The 21,974-nt window shown below is 39.4% G+C and overlaps 1 protein-coding gene across 3 annotated transcripts in view; it reads left to right on the plus strand.

Moving 5' to 3' along the window:
• Window positions 1–11,095, plus strand: part of fam184ab (family with sequence similarity 184 member Ab) — a 642,430-nt gene extending 631,335 nt beyond the window's left edge. For all 3 annotated transcript variants that reach the window (XM_028797795.2, XM_028797797.2, XM_028797796.2), the window contains one exon: window positions 10,583–11,095. In XM_028797795.2, the coding sequence (XP_028653628.2) occupies window positions 10,583–10,664 (82 nt within the window). In that variant the 3' untranslated portion in view covers window positions 10,665–11,095. The remainder of the gene's footprint in view (window positions 1–10,582) is intronic.
• The last annotated feature ends 10,879 nt before the right edge of the window (window positions 11,096–21,974 follow it).

The following is a 21,974-nucleotide window of genomic DNA, read 5'->3' on the forward strand; positions in this document are numbered from 1 at the left end:
TTCTCTAAGAAATAATTGATTACATTATCTTATATTTTATTCATAACACTTTTTTTACATCCTGTTCACATTAAAATGTTGCCTTTCAAAGTATATAGCCTGAACTCGTATGCTTTTGCAGGAAGGAGAGTTTGAAGCAATTGTAACATTTCAATTGTCCCTAGTGACACACTTGTAGGTGTATTAAGATTAGATTTCTCGCTGAAGTATTTGCATAATATGTAGGTTGACATCAGAGCAAAGAATGTTTAGCTGCTAAGTAGCTAGCATTTAAATCCCAAATCGCTTCTAAAGTTTGTTTGGCTTAATAGCTCCCAGCTGGAATTCAGTGCTGCCGCCAACGTGAAACGCACTACTAAGGTAAGAGAAATGCAACGAAGGAAGAAAACAGTGATGAGCAGAGGAGAACAAAAAACAGCTTTTGTAATTCTTGCAGGTAAATCAGGGTGTCCTCCTCATTGTTTGGTTTTTCCTAGAATCATCTTTGAGTGGTAAAGATGGGTGTCATGGGTCTCTACTTTGATCAATTTATTGATAATTACGTCCAGGGTTTTGACATGAAAGCATTCGTTTTGTGGATTATAGAATGAATAGTTTCCTATTTTTGAGTGTATAGTATCATTTTTTGTTTTTAATTTCATTACATTTCTGTAACACCATTCAGGGTTGCTGGGCAGTGTGGTCTTCTGTATCACAATGCCTGACATCATCGTTGCGACACAAACACAATTCTTTTCTATCCATCTGTGATTTGGATAAACCGAACTACAAACTCTTTTCTTGGTTGTCCTAGTGTTTCTTTGTCTTAAATGATTACTTTTTCCTTCAACAACATTCTTTGGTTTACGATCTGGTTTTGGCATTTTTGATAGTATTTGACTTTCGGTTTCAACCCTTTTTCTGTCCCCTTACTATAATTCATCTCCTGGTCCCAATGTGTTCAGCTATCTTTTACACTGTGCAGTTTCCTGGATGTACAGAGATAAGGACCATTTAAAAGATGGTCCACCCTTCATCTCAACTTAGCAGGTAGGTGTAATAGTGTCAAAATGAATATCCTCTCTATGGGTATCCCTATATACATAAACAAATCATTATTTAAGAAATTAGACTCAAGTATAATATCATTTATCTGGAATTCCAAGCAGCCACATATTTACTGTAAAAGGTGACTCTAGAGAGATCTAAAGCAGAAGGTGACATGGAATTTGCCTTACTTTCAATTTTACTACTGGGCAACAAATATACACACAATAAAATCTTGGAAATCCACAGAAATTCATGAATTCACACTAGCCTAGCTTGTTACGGAAAACAAATCCTGTTCTAAGTCTTCCTTGTATGCCCTTCTCTTTGCTCCACTCAATACTAACTACACCAGTAATCCCATCGTCCATCAACTACTTAAAATATGGATCCAATGCAGGGCACATCTCAAGGTAGAGAAGCTCTTATCTGTTATTCCTATACTTGGCAATCACCTTTTAACCTTCTCAAACCTACTCAGTGTTTAACCTATAGGATTAAGACACTTAAAGATCTTTATAGAACAATATATTTGAATCTTATGGACAACTGCACCCCACATTTAACTTTCCAGCTACACACTTTTTTCCTATATGTAAATTAGAAATTCTGATAAAAGAAACCTACTGAACTTGTCACATTTGAACCTGTATCAATCCCACAGGTGACACTGGTTTTGTCTTGATGTAGGCTCAGAGAGCATTTCAACAGTATATATAAACATATTTCAAAGAATCTACCCTTCATAGATCCAAGGGAATGGTGGGAAACTAGTGAAACTTAGCAGTACATAGAACATAGACCACTTCTATCTGTATCAAGCATTCCATAATTCAACATAATTCATCAATCACATTTACCTTCTTTAAATCTGTCCAAAATGTACCCCCAACAAGACCCAACCTGTGAGTGCTGTCATCTGGCTCCAGCTTCAGAAGGCCACATGTTTTGGGAATGCACTAAATAAACATCATTTTGGACCAAAATCTTTACATACTTCTTGGACAGCCTTGGTGTTACAATCACTCCTAATCCATTAATGGCAGTATTTGGTGTACTCCTAGAGGCCATTAAAGTGCATAAGGATAAGCCTACACCACACTAATCACATGCAGGTTTATCTTCAATCATTCAGTGGGTAAGCAGCATCGTATATCACTTTATTATAAAAAAAAATCTTGCGACACGAGGTGATCTTTAGAAGAGAGATGTTTTGAAGAGAGACAGAGAGACACTTTCCGCGAGACAGACGAGTCACGTCATATTTACAGCCTTTGGAAGCAAGTCCCGTGATACACATGCAGAGCAGGTTACAGTTAATGAAAGTAAGAAAATTCAAAAATCTCAAACAAATGACAGTAAAGATTGCATTTGCGCAAACATACAGAAAATATTACTCTGTGAAATAACGGAACAGTGAAACGTGATTGCATAGTGTTTGAGGATGTCTGGGGGACAAGAAGGTGCTGTACAGGCTTTTAAATGATTGTAGCATCGCACGAAATGCAGATCATGCAGAACGGCAGGAGCAGCAAGCTATGCAGCTGAACGAGCAAAGAGGAGGTAAAAAAAACAACTATTTGATTCCCATTGTATCACCGTTTAAGAGGTGTATCGGAGGAGCAACCGCATCTCCTTGGAGTGCGTTCAGCCCCCACCCCCACTTCACAATGGCGCATCATGCTGGCGGGGGAAGGATAGGCAAGAGAAGTGCAGATCATGCGGCATGGCAGAGGTAGCAACCAGCAGCTGATCGAGCAAACAGGAGGTTTAAACAACACTGTATTTGGTTCCCATTGTATCACCGTTTAAGAGGGGTTTCGGAGGGGCAGCTGCATCTTCTTGGGGTGTGTTCAGCTCCCCACTTCACAACGGCACATAGCGCTGGTGGGGGGGGGCTGGGGGGGGAGGAGTTGTTGAGCGAAGCAAGCAGGGGGTGAATTCTCTCTTACAGAATATGTCTAAAACTTTTTTAAAAGCATGGAAAGAATATGTTAATAATATTTTAAAATAAACATTCTGAGCCTGTGATTGACTTGTTTTATCATAAAAAAAGAGTTGAGGGTTACTGCCATACCAAGAAGACATAAAGCCTGCACCCTGGCTAAAACTTTCTCAGAAAGGCACACACCTCGCCAGTTCTTCTCTGTTGGGAAGATTCAACCCTTGTATTCAGATTTCTAAAAGAGAAAGCCTGTAAGATTGTGTTGAATGAGGTACTGTGTGGTACACTGTGCACCCTCGTCAATAACTCATGAACTTAACAGTCATGTGAATGTATGATCAAATGTATGGGTCATTCCTGCGTCCATGTATAGAATCTCTTCAGACATGCTCACTGACATTGTCAATGTCATGAGCCTGACCTGCCTACATCTTGTTGGAAAATGTTGTCTTCTGCTGTCCTTCACTCATGACCATCACAGCCTCACTTGACAATTATTTCTTTATTTACTCTGTGTAAACCATGCTACCTAGAGATGGAAAAAACTGTAGAAATGTGTTAATAATTGTGGAGTCACAGACTACCTCCTTTAATGATGTTGTTATTGTCTTTAAAACAAACTGAAGCTCAGGAAATGTTGACACCATGGTATTTTATGCTTCCTCATCCTTCAGGACGTGGACTCTTATGTCAACTGGAGAACTAGACATGGGCTTGTAGGCAGAGCATGGAGGACACTACTCCGGCTCTACTTGACTGGAGGCAGAAGCAAAGGATAGCTTTCATTTTGGACCCCAGGAAGAGACGTGTTTTGCAGAAATATGTGACATGTGGTTTGCCCTTATCATTTATCTCTGACTTTTAAGGCTGATAGTGAATTAAGCCACCTATGAATGTCACCTTGGAGTAGTAAATATACACAATCTACTATGTAATAAAACTCTACGGTCTGGGCATCCAGTCCATCAAAGCAGTCTGATTGGTCACTTTGGCTTTGTTGACGCAATGAATGAGGAAGCACAAGTGTGAGTAAAGGTATATGAAGCACGCCGATAGATCTAAGAAACAGACTTTACGGAAACATGCTCAAGGGAATGACCACTGGTGAAGTAATGTTCAGGCAAACACAAATATAGAAGAAAGATGCTGAAAGTACACATAGGGCAAGAGATAGCAAATATGTTCTAATTATTCTATTAGCTGTCTTCAACAGGTACCATGGCTAGTTTGCAATAAATACAATACAATAATAAATACAATACAGTAAGGACAATTACTGCCTCGGTAGTAAATGCTAATCCAACACAAAAGATTTAAACAAATCTTAGTATTGTATCAATCCATCAGGTTAGTCACTGCAGAAATATTTAAGTGGCTGGTGAGCACAGTGGCGGGTGTTGACTGAGGAAGAGTAGAAGAAAGTGACCACCTGAGAGTTACCTATGGATCTGAGAAAAGCCAAGCAAAATGAAACCTTTTATTGGCTAACTAAAAAGATTACAATATGCAAGCTTTCGAGGCAACTCAGGCCCCTTCTTCAGGCAAGATGTAAAAGGTGTCATTTTGCTTGGCTTTTCTCTACATTAGTAATGGCTAACACGGTAACCCTAGTACTACGGATCTGATAAAAATGAAATTAAGACAGCAGCTAGCGCTCTAGGGCACAGCTTAGACTGCTAATGACATTCCCTAGTTAATGTGTAACACCAAACTTGCCTCTCCTTACTGGTATATTAGACTGCAGAAGGAAGCACCACGGAAAAAGACTTAAAATGTCCTCATTAAGTTAATTACTGTTATAATTTGGGCTTTTATTTGGACAATTTGGTCCTCAGTGGAAGCCTAAATCAGTGAGCAGAGCAGATTTCTAGAGAACACTCGGAACCTGACCAGTGTCAGGAGAGCCATTGAAAATGTAATTTATTCTGAACAGCTAGACTTGGCAGATGTTTTATGACAAAGAACCTGTGCACGTTCTGTGGAATACTAAATACTATACTTCATTTAACATGCATAATCAATACAGTCATCACTGTTGTGACTCCTTAATATGAGGCACAATATTCAAACTAAGAGCAGTAAATGAGGAGGCCCTGGGTGGAGGGGTGGAACATCTGAAAAGGCCCTGTAATAAGGCCAGAACAATTCTGAACTGCTGATCAATACAAAGTGATATCTAATAATGAGCTGAAAATGAAATCCACAGGAGGGCAAACAGGCTCTTCCTCAGCTTTGACCCTCCTGCAAGACGCTACTCATGGAGCAATATGAGGAATACTGTATCATCCATCAGTTTTCTAACCTGCTTACTTCAATGTAGGATCATGAGGGCCACTGCATATCTCTACAACACCACATAAGATAGAAACCAACCCTGGATGGGGTTCAAGTCCGTGAGCCCCCTAACGCACCATTATGTGGTACAAATATACAGCAATTTAACACTACATTTTAGAACAAAAACCAGATTGGCTATAGGGAGACAAAACAAACAGAAACTGACACAAGCTCCACACAGGCAGGGAAACAAACTAACCACTGTGCCATTCTGAAGACAAGGATTTGTTAGACACTCATTACAATTCTAAATGTTTAGTCAGAAGTCATCAAACCTAATCTTGGTGGTGGGTAGTCCAAAGCAAACATTCAAAAGACTGGAGAAGCCTCCTTTGAAGTGAGACAGAAGGAACGGTGAAGGAGTGAAGGCAGCTCATCTTTATAGGTGGCCACTAGCAATGAGCAAAACAAGGAAGTTCCAAAATGCAGAGTTTCATGAAACTGACACTAAAATGAGTTTTGCTGTCAAATTTGCAATTGCAAAACACAATAGTCACAAAAAAGAGTTTTTGGAAGTTTTTTAGGGGTAGAAAACAAAGGGAATTGTCTCCTAAAGACTTGTTCACCTGTGTTTTTCCACAGCAGTAAAGCAGTAGTCACTTGCATACATGTCAAATCAATTCATTTTATGCTTCTCATTAACATCACTGTGGAGGTGCAGTGCATTTTTTAAAATGTGGCATGCTACATATTTTACATACAAAGGCACATCAAATAGATGGAAAGATGCTTAAACCTTCCTCCCACCCCCTGCTGGTATCTAGCAAGTACCCTTTCCTGTTACTTGATTCCTGCAGATGAGGCTTTGTATGTTTCGTGCACTGTGAAACTTCAACTTTCACTTCTGTCTCTTATGTATCTTTAGGATTGTGATCACCAAGATTGTCATCGTAATTAGCAAAGAGGATGTTGTCTAACCAGTAAAAACATAACACTTGTCTGATGGCTCAACAGATTGTCTACACATGACAAGAAATGTTTCCAGTGTTTTTTTGTTTTCATTAGAGATCTTTAATTACTAAATGGCAGGCAGACACATGTGGAATTAATGCACGATAACACTTCCAGACATGGAATTAAACCCCTTGTTTCTTGTGTCAATGGATTTTGCTGGAAGGGAATTATCTTTTTTTCACAATTTATTTGGGAAGTAAAGCATTGAGGTTCATTGAAAATGTAACTTTTTGCAAATTGCTTCACTTATCACTAAAAGCTAGTAAATGCAGCAACTTCATTGAGGGGGGTGACCATAAAATCCCAAACCAGAAAAATGCAGAGTGGGGACAAAAATTCTGGACACAATAGTTGGGGAATAGATTTTGAAGTGGGGCTGTATTACTGTACATGGCTTTCCTACCCAGGACACGAGTTTCTCTATTAAGAAGGCTAACAGAATGTTAGATTATATAGCATGATGTGTGAAGTACAAGTCCAAGGAGGTTGTGCTCAACCTTTATAATGCACTGGTGAGGTCTCATCTGGAGTACTGTGTGCAGTCTTGGTCTGCAGGCTACAAAAAGGACATTGCGTCACTAGAAAAGGTCCAGAGAAGAGCGACTAGGCTCATTCCAGGGTTCCAGGGAATTAATTATGAAGAAAGATTAAAAGAGCTGAGCCTTTTCAATTTAAGCAAAAAAAGATTAAGAGGTAACATGATTGAAGGTTTTAATTTATGAAAGGAATCAGTACAGTGGATCGAGACTGTTATTTTAAAATGTGTTCATTAAGAACAAGGGGACACAGTTGGAAACTTGTTAAGGGTAAATTTTGCCCAAACATTAGCGAGTTTTTCTTTACGCAGAGAATCATAAACACTTGGAATAAACTACCAAATAGTGTGGTAAACAGTAGAACTTAATCTAGTTCAGAGACAAGACTCTCTCAGCATCGTTGGGCCCAGGGTAAGAATCTACAGAGTACTTAAATCACAATCAACAACAAAACATAACCCAGAAAATCAGGATGTTAGCACCAGCAGCTAAAAGCATTTAGCCACCTTCACAGATGTCAGCGAGCAACAGAACATCATGGACACTAGTCTGTCTGTGGCTATTTGAGTCATTTCAGACTAGAACTCACTTTCATTTGATTTTTTGCTGCTGTGCCAAGTAGATTTCCATAATAGTGCCAAGGACATTTTATTTTGTCAATTTGTTAAGAGTTTCAGACAACATGCTTTTGCAATTCAATATTTGTTTTAGCTGTCTCTACTTGGGAGGGAAATTTGAGGTAATATGAAAATTACATTAAATATGAGAAAGATAACAAGAATGATTTTGTGCAGATTTTTTAAATAAACTGTATTTGTAGTGGAGTTGCTCGTTAGTCAATGTTCTGCCACAAGATTGTTTAAATCAGTATATACTGTAAGCTTGTGATTCTTGTGTGCAGTTTACTTAATGTTAGCAAAACTCAGCACACTATACCTTTCTAGTGTTTTTCAGTTGTAACCTTTGTGACCAGTTTACGAGAAAGAACTAGTAGGAACAGTTGGGGCACTAGCTGAGCTACCCTACTCAAGTGTTGGTGTTGCCAAAATAAAAAGAACAAAATCAAATTGTCTCAGCACTTCTGCATTTACAAATAGTCAAATAACATCTAAACTGGCCACCTCAAACAAGCACAACTACATGATGTAGGGAGTTCCCTCTCCTTACCAGTCGGTCCCCAATCTTTAGGGATGGCCCGTTTTATAGTGCCGTGAGTAGCAAAGGCAGAGTCATCATTGAGCTGAAGGTGGGTCATAGGCGTCATTCTGGGGCTGCCTGTCTAAACTGCAGGAGGGAAAGAAGAGATTATTAGAGACAGTGCCTCCTTTCACCATGGGGTGGTGGGGCTTACTTTACCAGAGCCAGAAGGGAGACCTCCAGGCACACATTTGTAAAACCTTCATTTATCTAATCTTAGTGGGCAGCATGTTCCCTTGACACAAAGCCATATAGTGTGACATTCCCACTCAATTTATAACATTCTAAGACAAGACATAACGAAATCAAATCGGTTTGTTTCAAGTAATAGGGGCCTTCTCCCGAGTGTGGGAAAGTTGACCAATGAGCAGTGAGTGTCATAAGAACACAACAAATCTGACAAACAAGTAGAGACCATTTAGTCCATCAATCTTGTTTGTTTAGCTAATATTGAAGCTGTTGCAGGCATCCAGATATGTCTTATAAGTTGCCAAGTTTTCTACTTCAACTACATAATTTGGTAGTTTGTTTTCAAATTCCCACAACTCTTTGCATAAGGATGTGCTTCCTGGCTTCAGTCCTAAATGTACTCCCCCTTAATTTCTGTTGGTGTCCTTGAGTATATGACACACCATTAAGATGGCAGTTCATTGCACAAATAAAGAAAGAAGTCCAGTCAAATCTTCAAGAAGAAGTATAGAACTGAACCTTGGATCAGCAAAAATGTCTTTTCAAAATCTTATTTTCAGTCTGGTGTTTCCCATGGGATTGGCTCCAAAGTATGTTGACCCTGCCAGTTGAAGCTATATTAAGAATTCATGAGGGAGTTGTCTAACCTGTCGTCTTCAGCAAAACTAGTTGTGTAAAACAATACCTGCAAGGCAACGAGATCCAACAACTGCAGTCTTTAATTGAGACACACTCTCTGATTCAAAGTTGTGTGGATTGACGCTGATATATGATATCCTCCTGTGCCTTGTCTTTCTCTTCATTACAACAAAATATAAATATAGCATTCTCTGATTTATTTTGTTAGTTATTTTTGTGTTTATTTTTATTTTTAAAGTGTGCTACTATATCTAGAAGATAACGAATACATAGGTGGAATTGGTGATGGAAACCATTTGGGTTTGTTATTTCTTACAAATTTATAGATTTTTTGTTGTTACATATTGTTTAGTCCTTGATCACAGGTAAAGAAGATAAAGAGTACATTCCGACCAATGTGAGAAGTTCCAAAGCTGGCTGACTTTATCTCCATGCATGTCAGGCACTCAGGTAATCAGATTTGTTGAATCAGGCTGCTCTCTGTTGGTCAAATGGATCATCCTGCTTCAAGGTAGATGAAGGAACATGGCTGCTGAGAATGGTCTGCACCAACAAGCATCCTTTTCAGTGCTGGGGCCACTGCTCTTTTTAATATACCGTACATAAACAATCTGGACAAGAATATAGTCAATAAGATGGGTGAGTTCAGAGATGATACCATACTAGGAGGAACAGCAGATAAGTTATAATCAGCTAATTGTTGCAGAAGGATTTGCAAAGCCTTGTGCAGATTTGTGGCAGATGAAATTAAATGTAAGTAAATATAAAGTATTACATGTAAGAATTAAACATGTTAGATATTAATAGACAATGGGAGGCCTGGAACTTGAAAGTACCCATTATGAGAAGGATCTAGGAGTAAAAGGCATTCATCACTATCTCCAGTACTGAAGCGATCAAGAAGGTTAATAGGGTGTTAGGTTATATAGCATGTTGTGTACAGTATAAGTCAAACGGGGGGCATGCTTAAGCTATACAGTATAATGAATTAGTGAGTATTGTGTGCAATTTTTGTTCTCAGAGTACCCAGAAGAAAACCCATATAGATGCAGGGAGAATGTGCAGACTCTACATCGACAATGAACGGGCAGTGCATAACCTAAGTGATGACTCTGGATTGGTCCTGTGACAGTGTGGTGGTGGTGGGTGTATAAGATAGAGTGGCCTCCTAGTCAGAGCTAGCCATTAGCCTCCAGACTCTGGCCTGCTGTGACCCTGAAATGGGTAAAGAAGTTTTGAGAATGCTATGTTAAGTTAGGAACAAAACAAATGCTGATTTACTAAAAATGGAGATGCCCGTACAACCAATCAGCTACTATATTTGGCTAATAGTCATGCAGTTATGATATTGTTAAAAGTCAATAACAATTTCTTGAATCAGTTCATCCACTCAATATTGAACAGTTAAAGTTCAGAGGAGCCAGTGTCTAGTTTCTTCAAGTACAAGGCAGGGAGCGATCCTGGACACGGTCCTAAGATGTTGTGAGGCACACTCACATGCAAGGATCTTCTTTAAAGAAGTGTAACTTCTATTATAAATGAATAAGTTTAATTGTTTGAAACAACATGAGCTGTGTCAGTGCTGAATTAACATTTTTGATGTGGTCCCTGGAATATCAAACACAAACAATGGAAGAAAATGAGGTTGATCCCCATCCAGTTTGTGCTCTTCTAACCGCCCTGCATAAGCACCTCATAAAACTCTTTTCTGCCTTCATTTTAATGGTAATTGCTGCTTTCTTGTCTGTTACACTTTCAGCCCTCCTGAGACAGAAGAGTTGCAAGAAGCCACACCAGATCCACAGCGTCAAGAGTGGTTTGCCAGATATTTCACCTTCTGATCGTTTTACCCATTGGAGGGACTGGTGTGCAGGACTTTTGAGGAGCATGCCATGATATCATCTGTATTTAGACACCTACAGCCAACTATGATTTTAGGTTTATTAACTCACTGTGAATGGATTTCTTTGTTTGTACAGTGACAATATTTGTTTTGCATTACCTTTTATGCAATTTCTGACAAATTGTGCATACGCTGCTAAATATTATTTGTCTAATGATATTGTCTTTTACCCATACATTCTTTTAGGATGGCAAAGTATTCCGAGTTTGTTACAGCTGCATAATAAATTTTGGTAGAACTAAATTGTTTGTATGGTTGTATGAACACAGAAATGATGATGTCTCACCAATTTTAAAATGAATTCCATATTTTATATTTATATAATATGTGTGTATGCTAATAAATTATAAATTGTGAGATTTAACCAAATGTTGGCCTGCCTCCTTTCTTCCATGACTAGAAGCTTCTTGCCACCCTAACAAAATTTAAAGCCTCTCCGTGAAAATGAGCAAATGAAAACTGTTTCAAATTTGTGAAAATTCTGATACATTCCAAATAAAATCACTTTTTTGTTCTATTTCCGTTATTTCTGCTTGTAACTTTTCATTGGGTAACATGAATGTAGAAATACACAACTACAATGCTTAAAAGAATACTCCACCCCAATTTTTTTTTTTAATATGCTCTTCACCCCATCCAGTTTATGGTGATAGCGGAGTAAAACTTCTTATCTCATGTTTCATGCAGAGCGAAGATTAAAAAATAAATTGAGACAACATAAGTCAATGGTGAACGGAGAATATCGTGGGTTACTCATGTTGCATAATCTGCATGTCAGTTCATCCAGTTGTATGCTTATGATAGCCCAAACACTGGTATTTTTATTAAAATATTGTTACCTGATGTCCGTAATCTTGGTGTCATTTTTGACAGTAACATCACTTTTGTGAAACAGATTGACTCTGCAGTATAGAGTTGCTTTTTCCAGCTTCATCTTTTAACTAAGGTCAATCCTTTTTTTTTTTATCTCCTAGGAATCTTGAGAAAGCTACTGATGCTTTTATCTTTTCTTAGCTTGATTACTGAAATTCATTGTATTCCGGGATCAGCAAAGCCCTGATATGCAGGTTGCAGTTGATTCAGGATGCTGCGGCCCGTTTTTTGGTTGGGGCAAGAATGTTTGATTTGTTTCTCCAATATTAGCTTCTTTACAGTGGCTGCCTGTTAGTTTCAGAATTGACTTTAAAATTTTGTAGCTATTTTTAAATCCTTACATGGGTATGCTCCTTCAGATTTATCTGACTTGTGTGTTTTAAACCAGCCATCCAGAGAGCTTAGATCTACTGGTCAGTTGTCTCTTATGGTCCCTCACACTATTTGTAAAACTAAGGGGGACAGGGCTTTTACAACTGCTGCACCTCGTCTGTGGAACTGTTTACCTTATTAGATTAAGAAGCCACCTTCAACTGAACTGTTTAAAACTAGATTGAAGACTCATTTCGATTCTCTAGCTTTCAGTGACCTCCACTGATACTGATGGTTTTCCTACTCTTAGTCAACTTCTTTAACTCACTGCTGGCTGTATTTTGTTTAGCTGTAATTTATTTCTATTTATTTATGTTCACTGCATATTTTAATGTAAAACACTTTGGCTACAGCATTACTGATGTTGTTTTAAATGAGCTATATAAAAAAATTGACATTGACATTAAGTAAGTCATTTCTGGAAAACCTTCTTGTAAATTAAAACATAACCTGCTCAGATGAAAGAGGAAAGTTCTGGCACTTTTTACACCACCTGGTCATCTTGACCCCGTCTCCCCCTTCATTCATTGGTCAATAGTCCGACCCACTATCAGCTTGTCATTAGATAACATTGGATTTCATGTGATAGCAACAGTGCAAAGTTAACTGTGAGCTGGGCACAACTAAACATTAAACAAACATTATCAGGAAGAGAATATGCATTGGACTTGTGCTTCTATGAGATGTTTCCACAAGATGAAGGTCACTTCACACATTCAGTTTTACAACCCGCTAATTAATCTCAAGGTATTCCTCAAGAGATGGGTCTAGAATTTAAATGCTCATTCATGTCTGGGCGCATTTTAGTTCATGGGAATGTCTTCCATGCCCAAGCTCAGAGGCTAGGAATCTGCACTGGCAATCGGAAGGTTGTTTGTTCGAATCCCGTAAATGCCAATAGGGACTCTGCTCTGTTGGGCCCTTAAGCGAGGCCCTTAACCTGCAATTGCTGAGCACTTTCAGTAGTGAGAAAAGCACTATATAAATGCAAAGATTTATTATTATAATTATTATTATTCCAGAAGTGATTTATTTTATCAAGTTTTAGTAAAAATGCATGTGTTTGGACTTAAGATTGGATTTAAGCAGGCTGAATAACTTGAGATTTTTTTCATGGACATTTTGATATTGCTTGCCATTGTCCAGCACTGGCTACATTACACACCTTGCCATGGACAATAAGCCCTCCTGAGATGGAAGAGTTGCAAGAAGCTACACCAGATCCACAGCGTCAAGAGTGGTTTGTCAGATATTTCACCTTCTGACCATTGGACCCATTGGAGGGACTGATGTGCAGGACTTTTGAGGAGCATGCAATGATATCATCTGTATTTAGACACCTACGGCCAACTATGATTTTAGGTTCATTAACTCACTGTGAATGGATTTCTTTGTTCAGTGACAATATTTGTTTTCTATTACCTTTATGCAATTTAGAACAAATTGTGCATACGCTTCTAAATATTATTTGTTTAATGATATTGTCTAATGGAAGGAGACTGCCACCAGGAGCCTTTTGCTTCCATAGTCCAACAGGTGTCAGCAGCTGTCTTTTGGGTCTTCCATATACACTCCTGCGGGGCTTCATGGAAATCGAAGTTCCAATAGGTAGCCCAACTGAGTCTCACAGGAGCTGCCAGAGGGAGCTCTTTCCTCCTTTAAGGGAGGTTCTATCTGACCCGGCAGTGCTTTCTGGATGCAATGTGGTGGCACCAGAAGTACTTCCAGGTCTGGTTTAGATGAAGGGAGTCAGAGTCGGGTGGACAAGGATGTAGGTCACCTGGAGGAGAAGGAGAAGAAAGACAAAGAGGGAGAAGAACATTATTGCTTGGATTTTGTGTGTTGTTCAATGTTTGAGAGAAGCCTGTGAGAAGTATTTATGGAAAATAAAAATCTTTATTTGAACCCAGGACCTGTTTTTGTGTTGGTGTGGTTGGTGCCTGTTGTATCCCATACTAGTTGCAACCTATTCTGTCACAAACTATCTCTGCCTTTGAACGCAAGATTAAAAATTCCTTTCAGCCATCACCACAAACTACAGGGGTAAGTAGCATTTTAAAAAATATCATTTTTGGGCAGAGTAGTCCTTTAATAGCAAATTGTTACATATAGAAATGAGTGCAAATGACATTAACCGCACAGTAAACCAGAGAGCAGCCTACGATGATTGCACAGTATTATGTCTGTCAACACTACAGTGATATGGCAGAAGAAGAGGAGGACAAAAACTACACACAGCAGCCTTCATGGAAAAAATAACCTGCCAGGTGTCCAAGTCTCAGTTTTAACACACAAAGTTGAGAATTTGAGTATCACTGTTCAAGGATGTGGTTGTGGGGATTTTTAAACATTGATGAACTATGGATGGTAGGCTTGACATTTTGGTGGGTGAAAAACTTGACTCATTTTATTTTTAGCATACTTACTTTTAAAATATGGCTATCTGTTAGTTCATCCTGTTGTGGATGGTCAGCGCCCTTACCCAGCTGGGACACCTCCGTAATGTAAGGGCTGGGAGAGAAAGTCTGCTCAGGGCATTCTATCTCCCCTGGACTGCCAAATGGAAGTCAAAAAAAGAGAAAAAGAGTCAGCTGGGCAGTCAAGATTTAAAGTGACCAGGAGAAGGATGTGAAAGTAGAAATGGCCCAAAACCAGGAGATCAAAGGCTAAAAAAAGAACAGAAAAAATTGTAGGTCAAGGACAAAAGCAAAAGGTCAATACACAAAAGAAAGAAGTACACAGATTTTACCAGGCAGTGTTTACCTGCATTTATGATAGTGAAGGATTGCCATGGAAGACCTTTTATTTCATTGTGTCCTAATGCCCAGGTCAGACCTCCAAAGACATAACAACCAATGCATGTAACAGTCACCTAAAATGGCAACTGAAATGACCCAAAAAATAATTTGAAATCTAAATGGACTACAATATCAAAATATAAATACCATAGGAGCTGTAATAACACACAGAATTGAGTGCTGCTGAATCATGAAAATTAATGTATACTTGCTTGTAAAAAATAAAAAAACCCCTAGAAGGAATAGACAGAGAATCAATTAACAGAAAACCCTAAAATGTTAACCAAAGCCAATGTCAGAACCCAGACACAATAACCTAGCAGTTGAACTTAATTTGTGTGGGTAACACGCACCTGGACGGAAGTTTTGAATCTAGAAACCTGGACATCAAGACTAGTGTGTCTCCATCTTATACAAGCGAGGAATAATAACTCAAAGTATCATGTGACCATCATGTCACATGAACAGTCACTGGCATAGCAACAGTAAACAATACGTCCATAACCATGTTGCAGCTGTGATGAGCCTCTGAATGACAGAACACAAAGATGTCTTCAACATAACAATAAATCCTAACAATGCCAAAATTGAAAATAAAGGTAAAAATGCACAAAAAGAAAACAATATCACAAAAAACTCTGAGGTATGTCACAGATCAGAAATTCATGGTCACAGAGACAGAAATTTGGAGCAAAATATGACTATGCAAGAGTACAAAAGGTTAAGCAAAAAATGTGGCTTCTATGATTTTTTTTTCCTTTAAACTGTCTTTGTTCAAGTTCATTTCTGTTAATTGTTATTGTAATTGTTAGTTATCATCTTTTAGCCCTTTTCTTAAGTCTAGGTATTTCCCAGGTATACCTTATGTACTGTGGACAGTAGGGGGTGCCAGACATCACCCAACCCCAGACAGAATCTCACAGACACAAGTCCTATTTAGATAAAACTAGTTTATTTACATAAGCATCTTCCACAGAGACTCCAGAATTGCATTAAACACAAATCCTACCACACTGTCAGGTGAGCTTTGTCTGCTTCCACCCTACTCTGATTTGCCTGGATGAGGTCAAGGGGCTTTTTCTATCTCAAACCCAGTAGTACGTCCAGGTCAAACGGAAGTCACATAAAGCAAAGATGAGGAATCCCTGCTGCACCCCCTGGTGGCCCTCATGGAACCCGACAAAGCTGTTCTAGGGGACTACAATATACAGAGTGCCTTGCGGGTAGCCGTAGAGCTAAAATCGCCCAAGGAAGCTGTCTCTTATTGTCTGAGGGGAGCCCGTTGTCCTGCCAGGTTGTCTCTCCATGTCCTTCCATAATACTATTCTCCTGGCTGTGGGTCCAATGAAGCTGGGAGGCCAGTGTACACACTCTGACATTGGCATCTTTGGCCTGTCTTCTGGGGGAGATAGAGTAATCTTTGCCTGTTTCTTGAGGTGGTATAGGACTGGCCTCCCATCCTCTTAAGGAGCCATACTCCTTCTTGGCCATGCATGTCGTCCATCACAGTACTTATGTTTTATGTTTAGGTAAATGACAAGACCCCCAAAATTAATTAATGGCCCTCCGGTACTGCTATTAATCTGGCTACCATGCCTTAAGGCAACTTAAATCCCCTTGTAGTCAGAGTCTCATACTCTAAGCCTCGAATGTACTGGATGCAATAAGAATGAATACTAATATAAAAAAGGTCCATCATTTGTTATGACACTTCTACCCTGAGGAAAAATATGAATAAGGTATGATCTGATATTCACTTTAGGCGTTTCAATGCTACTTTTTGACTTATTATATTTAACTGTATAGATGATGATAGGCATGGAACACCTCTTGGCATTAAGTGTGAGTCCAACGTTGTAACTGCAGTCTACATGTTTACTGTTTAATTTCTTTTTCAAAGTGGGGTAATACAAATATGACCATGGAGGTTAAATCATTGCTTGAACTTACTGAGGTGAAAATGGCATTTACTTTTTTTTTTGTAAAATTTCTAGACAAAAAATGCAAACCTTTTTTTATTATCGAAATAAATATTGACAATCCCAAGAATCTTTTCTAATGACAATGTGGTAATCCACCTACCAGGCATTACCACTTTAAAGGGGAAAAGGTTCTAAGAATAGGGTACAGTCGAATCAACAATTAAAACACTTACCTGTTTAAATCGTTGAAATGCGGCGTGCGCCTTCACGATCATTTTTAACGTTGGCTTCGACGGGTTCACTCAGCGGGACGCCGGTGTCAGGTCAGGAGTGCTGCAGGATGATGCGCGTACCCCGTCATAAAGGCGAGCATCTTTTTTGCCATCTGCCATTAGCAAAGAAAAAAGTGCGGAGCGTTTAGTTAAGTTAGTGCATGCAAGTCCCAAGAGTAAATAATTTACTTTTGTGATGCGTATCGGCTAGTCCGAGGGGAGAACGTCGGGATGCACTCGATTTTGCGCATGCGCTCCCACGAGGCCGCTAACTTGCCTATTTAATACCTGCCTTGCAGATTGAGAGGAGCACCTGTGCAGAAACCACCTGCGTCAGTTGCCATTGGTGTAAGGGTGCAGCGTGTCGCAGGATTGGCTGAAGATGTCTTCCCCGAATATAAGAGGCACTTCGCTGTGTTTTGGGGTTTTCTCTAGAGTCGGTGGTGTCAGGGCCGTTCTTAGCACGTCCTCTAACCTCCCCCAAAAATGCGTGTAGTATTAGTTACAGTTCAGCCAGATTTGACCTGTTTCCACTGGGCACCGCGTGGAGGTATGTAGCTAACCCCAGCGTGTGCAAAATGTGTAGTGCAGTGGTGCATATTTTTATAAATTTTAGAGCATTTTATTTATTTTTTTGTCACAATTAAAATGTGTGTTTTTTATACCGTTTTCCATTTTTTTTCTACCAAATTAAAACTTGGGCTAAAGAACATTCCAGAATAAAGCTCAAGAAACGAAATCAACTTTTCGCGCTTTAACACTTGCGAAATCTTTAATTAATGCCGAGTAATCAAGCGATTGGACAACGTCTCGCTCAATGGACATTAATGCTGAAGCATTCAATCGTTCTTGTAAAATGGTTGTCCTGAGGTAATTCTTGATTATCTTTAGCTTAGAAAAGCTGCGTTCCCCAGCAGCGAGAGTAACTGGTATGGTCAGGAGATACGTAGGCGACGTTTGGAACAGAAATCTTGCAAGCTGTTCTGGTATATAAACTGCAATATTTCAAGAGCAGAAGCATTAGGAGGCACCAGATTGTCTTCTCATTTTAACTTTCAGCAACTGCTGGCTGAACATTATCATCTGGCTGCTCATTTTCTTGTGGAATGTGACGTGAATGTTGCTCGTTGCTTACTGCTGGTCGGTTTTGAAAGGAATCAGTAGGAGAATGCACCATTTCGGCCACGACAAATTTTAGCAAACCCCCCTTTTGTGTCCCAATGAAGACTACATCATCTACCTTTTTCTTTAATTTAACAGCACCGGATGGATAATTGCGTTTCATATTAATATGGTACGTGCGAAACTGCTAACGTGAATAAGACGCAGTTACGAGCGGAGTACGATAAGGCCAATGCCAAGGCGGAAAAGGGAAGAAGGCGTTATATGCGACAGAAAAACACGGGAAGAAGTCCGCGCCTACGCTCACGATGCAACCGTTGTCTGGAACGGAATGGTCTCCTCCGACGAGAGCCCTGGCCATAGCGAACACCCCAAGCCCATGTTCCCTGTTGCAGCGTCCCTGCCCCGGGAAAGGACAGTAAGCTTAGCATTAAACTTCGTAGTACAGATACGTAGCTTGCGTCAATCTAAAAAACAAAACCTCGAATGATGGGGCCCTTTTTGTCTCGGGGCTCCGGGCGACTGCCCTGCTCGCCCATGCCTAAGACCAGCCCTGGTGGTGTGGTTGGTATAGCGAATTCATTTATTAAACCAAACAACAGTTTGTGACTATATTTGTAAATATTTTTGTATATAAGTAGTTATTTACTAGTTATTGCAGAGGTGTCTTGTAGTTTGGGTTTGTAGTGCACTTTTTGTTTTTCTTGTATATACACCTTTTTTTTGGATAAATATTTTTGTGGACTTTTTGGATTTTGGTGCGTGTAGTTTCTTCCCGATTGTTTTGTTTCTTTAGGAAGACTGCAGCTTTTTGTCTGTGCATTTTTGTCTTTATTTACCATTTTGGGACTTTCAAAATCCACTGTAACTATAATTCACTATTTTTGATTGGGACATTATTTTTCTTTTTGTGCACATCTAAATAAAACCCACTTTTGTTTTTGGAAAATACCACCGTTTTGTGTCTGACTATTCTTAAGTCTGATTCCGGTCTATCCCAAACTACAAGATGCCCTCTGTGTAGCCTGGTGCTAACCTTGCCACTACATGGGGTGTTGCAATGAATAGTACTTGTCCAATATCTGAGTAGAAACTATTTACCAACCTTTTCTGAAAATACAAAAATAAATAAAATGAAGTTAACTACAATTTCTTTCATTCATTTCCCCCACAACAATAATCTATCATAATGAACATTAACTTGTGCATAGTCAAGTGTGTTAGTAATTTTGAATCAGTTCATTAGCTTGGCTGCCTCATTATACTGTAGTTTGCTGCATACCCACTAATGTGTGAGAGAACAATGATAAATCTATTATTAAAATAATATGGCAATGGTAATAAAGGTAAATATGGAATACTGATAAGGAATCAAAGATAATTTTTCACATGGACAGGATGTTCAGGAGTTTAGGGGGATGCATTATCTCAACTGGTTCCTTGCCCAACAATGTGCTAATCCAGGAGGTGCAGACCTAATGAAGCAGTTGCTAATGCCATTCATCTGAAATTAGGTTTAAATAATCGGGCAAATGCAGGATATTTGATGTTTCAAATGTTTAACACCAACAGAAGAGACAAAAAAATCTACCAAACTAATGCCAAGCCTGTCGGTTGATTTTTCACCACTAACTCACTCTATATACAGTAACAAGTACATCACCTCACCTACTGTATGTGTGGACATATTTGTAGAAATATGTGGAGAGAAGACATTGAATTTACCGTGTGTCACAATTCACTCCTCCTCCTTCTCATCCATCTCTTTGTCATTTCCAAAGAAGGTGCACTTACTTCTGTTCTGATGCCTCAGAACTCATTCTGTTTTTGTAGTTGCAGACCATGGGGGTATTTTTCGTACGTGGATTACTCGCTTAGCCGGATGTAATTGTTGACGATTTGGCCTGATCCTGGATCTGTCGGTTTTTTGAAACTCTTGCTGGAAGTGTTGTCATAGCAACACATCCAAATCCGCAAACCTGCTCGGAGCAGGTTTGTTCTGCGTAAACAAGGATTAGTTTACACACGTGATCAGTGACGGTGCGTGGAAGTCATCCAGTCATAGCTTCGCCGTTCATGAATGAGCGACCAATTGATATTGGTGCGCAAATTATACGAAGAGAAATTCATATAAAGAGGGTTTTGCGCGATCGGCAAGTTCCTTTATTGCTCCCGGAGGAAATTCTGTACGAAAGATACCGCTTTAGCCGAGAGGGAATATTGTACCTCAAAGATTTATTAGCTCCGTATATTCGAAGTCAAACTCTGCGAAGTCGGGCTCTCACAACCACACAGAGTATGCATTGCTTTGAGGTTTCTTGCAAGCGGCACTTTTTTATATACTGTAGGCGATGCGGAACATCTATCGAAAAGTGCAGTTTGCCAGGCAATTCGTAAAGTCTGTTTGGCTCTGAAACATTTCCTTCAGGTTTTCATAGTGTTTCCTGGACACCTGCATGTGCAGACAATAAAAGAGGCGTTTCATGCCATTGCAGGTAGGTAACACACAGGAAAAAACACCCACAGTTCCATAAAGAATCTCACAATCAGCCTAACATTCTCATTACCAGGATTTCCAAATGTGATTGGGGCACATGGGACTGATCAGAGTGGAGTTTGATCAAACATTATTTGGAAAATGTACCTCTCCTCCTCCTGATGAATAATCAGACACAGTGTCTTTATCAAATATTTGACCTTCGTTAATATCTCGTTGGTCAGACACAGGTTTAAGGGATATGACATTCCCTGCAACTGACCCAACAAAAAAGAGGGCTATATGGCACACATGGAGGACAAATATGCAATGACCATCCTTTACCTGAAATGAAGTGACCACTGCTTCCTGCCTTTGGTTCTGAGGAGGAGCTTCCCCCTGGAATGCCCTCAGAAACAGGGCGATGGGCATTTTGCTGGAGAGCCAACTCTTCTGCAGGGGTTAGGTCTGGACCGCGTGGACCTCCACCTGTTTTTTGCTTGTCTGCCTCCTTATTAGCTTTAAAATTAATGTTTTTTATATTATATATGATTCTTTATGTCAACAATTCTTTAAATAGTTATATACCAATATTTACCAGTTTGAAGTATATTCTTGTACTTCACTTTAACCTGTTCCCATGTTCTCCTTGTGCTCACGTTTGATCTGGAATTATGACATATTAAATAATAATTAATCTGACACATAGGAAATGAAACGCTGCATTCAGTAAGTACAATGTACACTACTCAGCGTTTAATTTTTTCGGCCACTTTTTGCCAGCCGTCTTTTCTGGTCTGGGCTGCTTTTGCAGTGTTACCCCTTGTGTATATTAAGTCTTGAAATTCTTCGTGTCCTTCGAATAAAAGGTCTTGCGCCACGTGTGTGAAAAAAAATGCGCCCGTTCTTTCGTCATTTTGTTGCAGCCTATCAAAGACTTGCTGATCATGTTTTCTAAACTCAATATATATGGGCTTTTCACTCAGCGCGGGCGCGCGCATTCATCTCGTATGATTAGATCCAGCTAAACTAATCTAATACACGGCTGTGTTTCAAAAACCGACTTATCTGGATGAGTTTCACTGGCATTAACTCATCCAAGATGAGGCACCTGATCTCGGATGGTTTAAGCGACGTACGAAAAATACCCCCCATGACACAGCACAGGCAAGACATACTTATGACATGTCAGATTTTCAATTTTTTTCTCCACACTCTCTATACTTTCATGAGTTAAGATCAATGTAGATTTGGAATTTATTACAATTTTGTACACTTATTATTGCTGTGATGTTATTAACATCATGTTTTGTTTCTATCCCTGCAGCATTTTGTTTGTCACCATTTTATGGCTGAGGGACACATTGGCTAGTTGTTGGGGCACATTTCTAGAGGTCATAGCCTGTGATTTCA

The sequence above is a fragment of the Erpetoichthys calabaricus genome, chromosome 3 (genome assembly GCF_900747795.2).
Source record: "Erpetoichthys calabaricus chromosome 3, fErpCal1.3, whole genome shotgun sequence".
Lineage (NCBI taxonomy): Eukaryota > Metazoa > Chordata > Cladistia > Polypteriformes > Polypteridae > Erpetoichthys > Erpetoichthys calabaricus.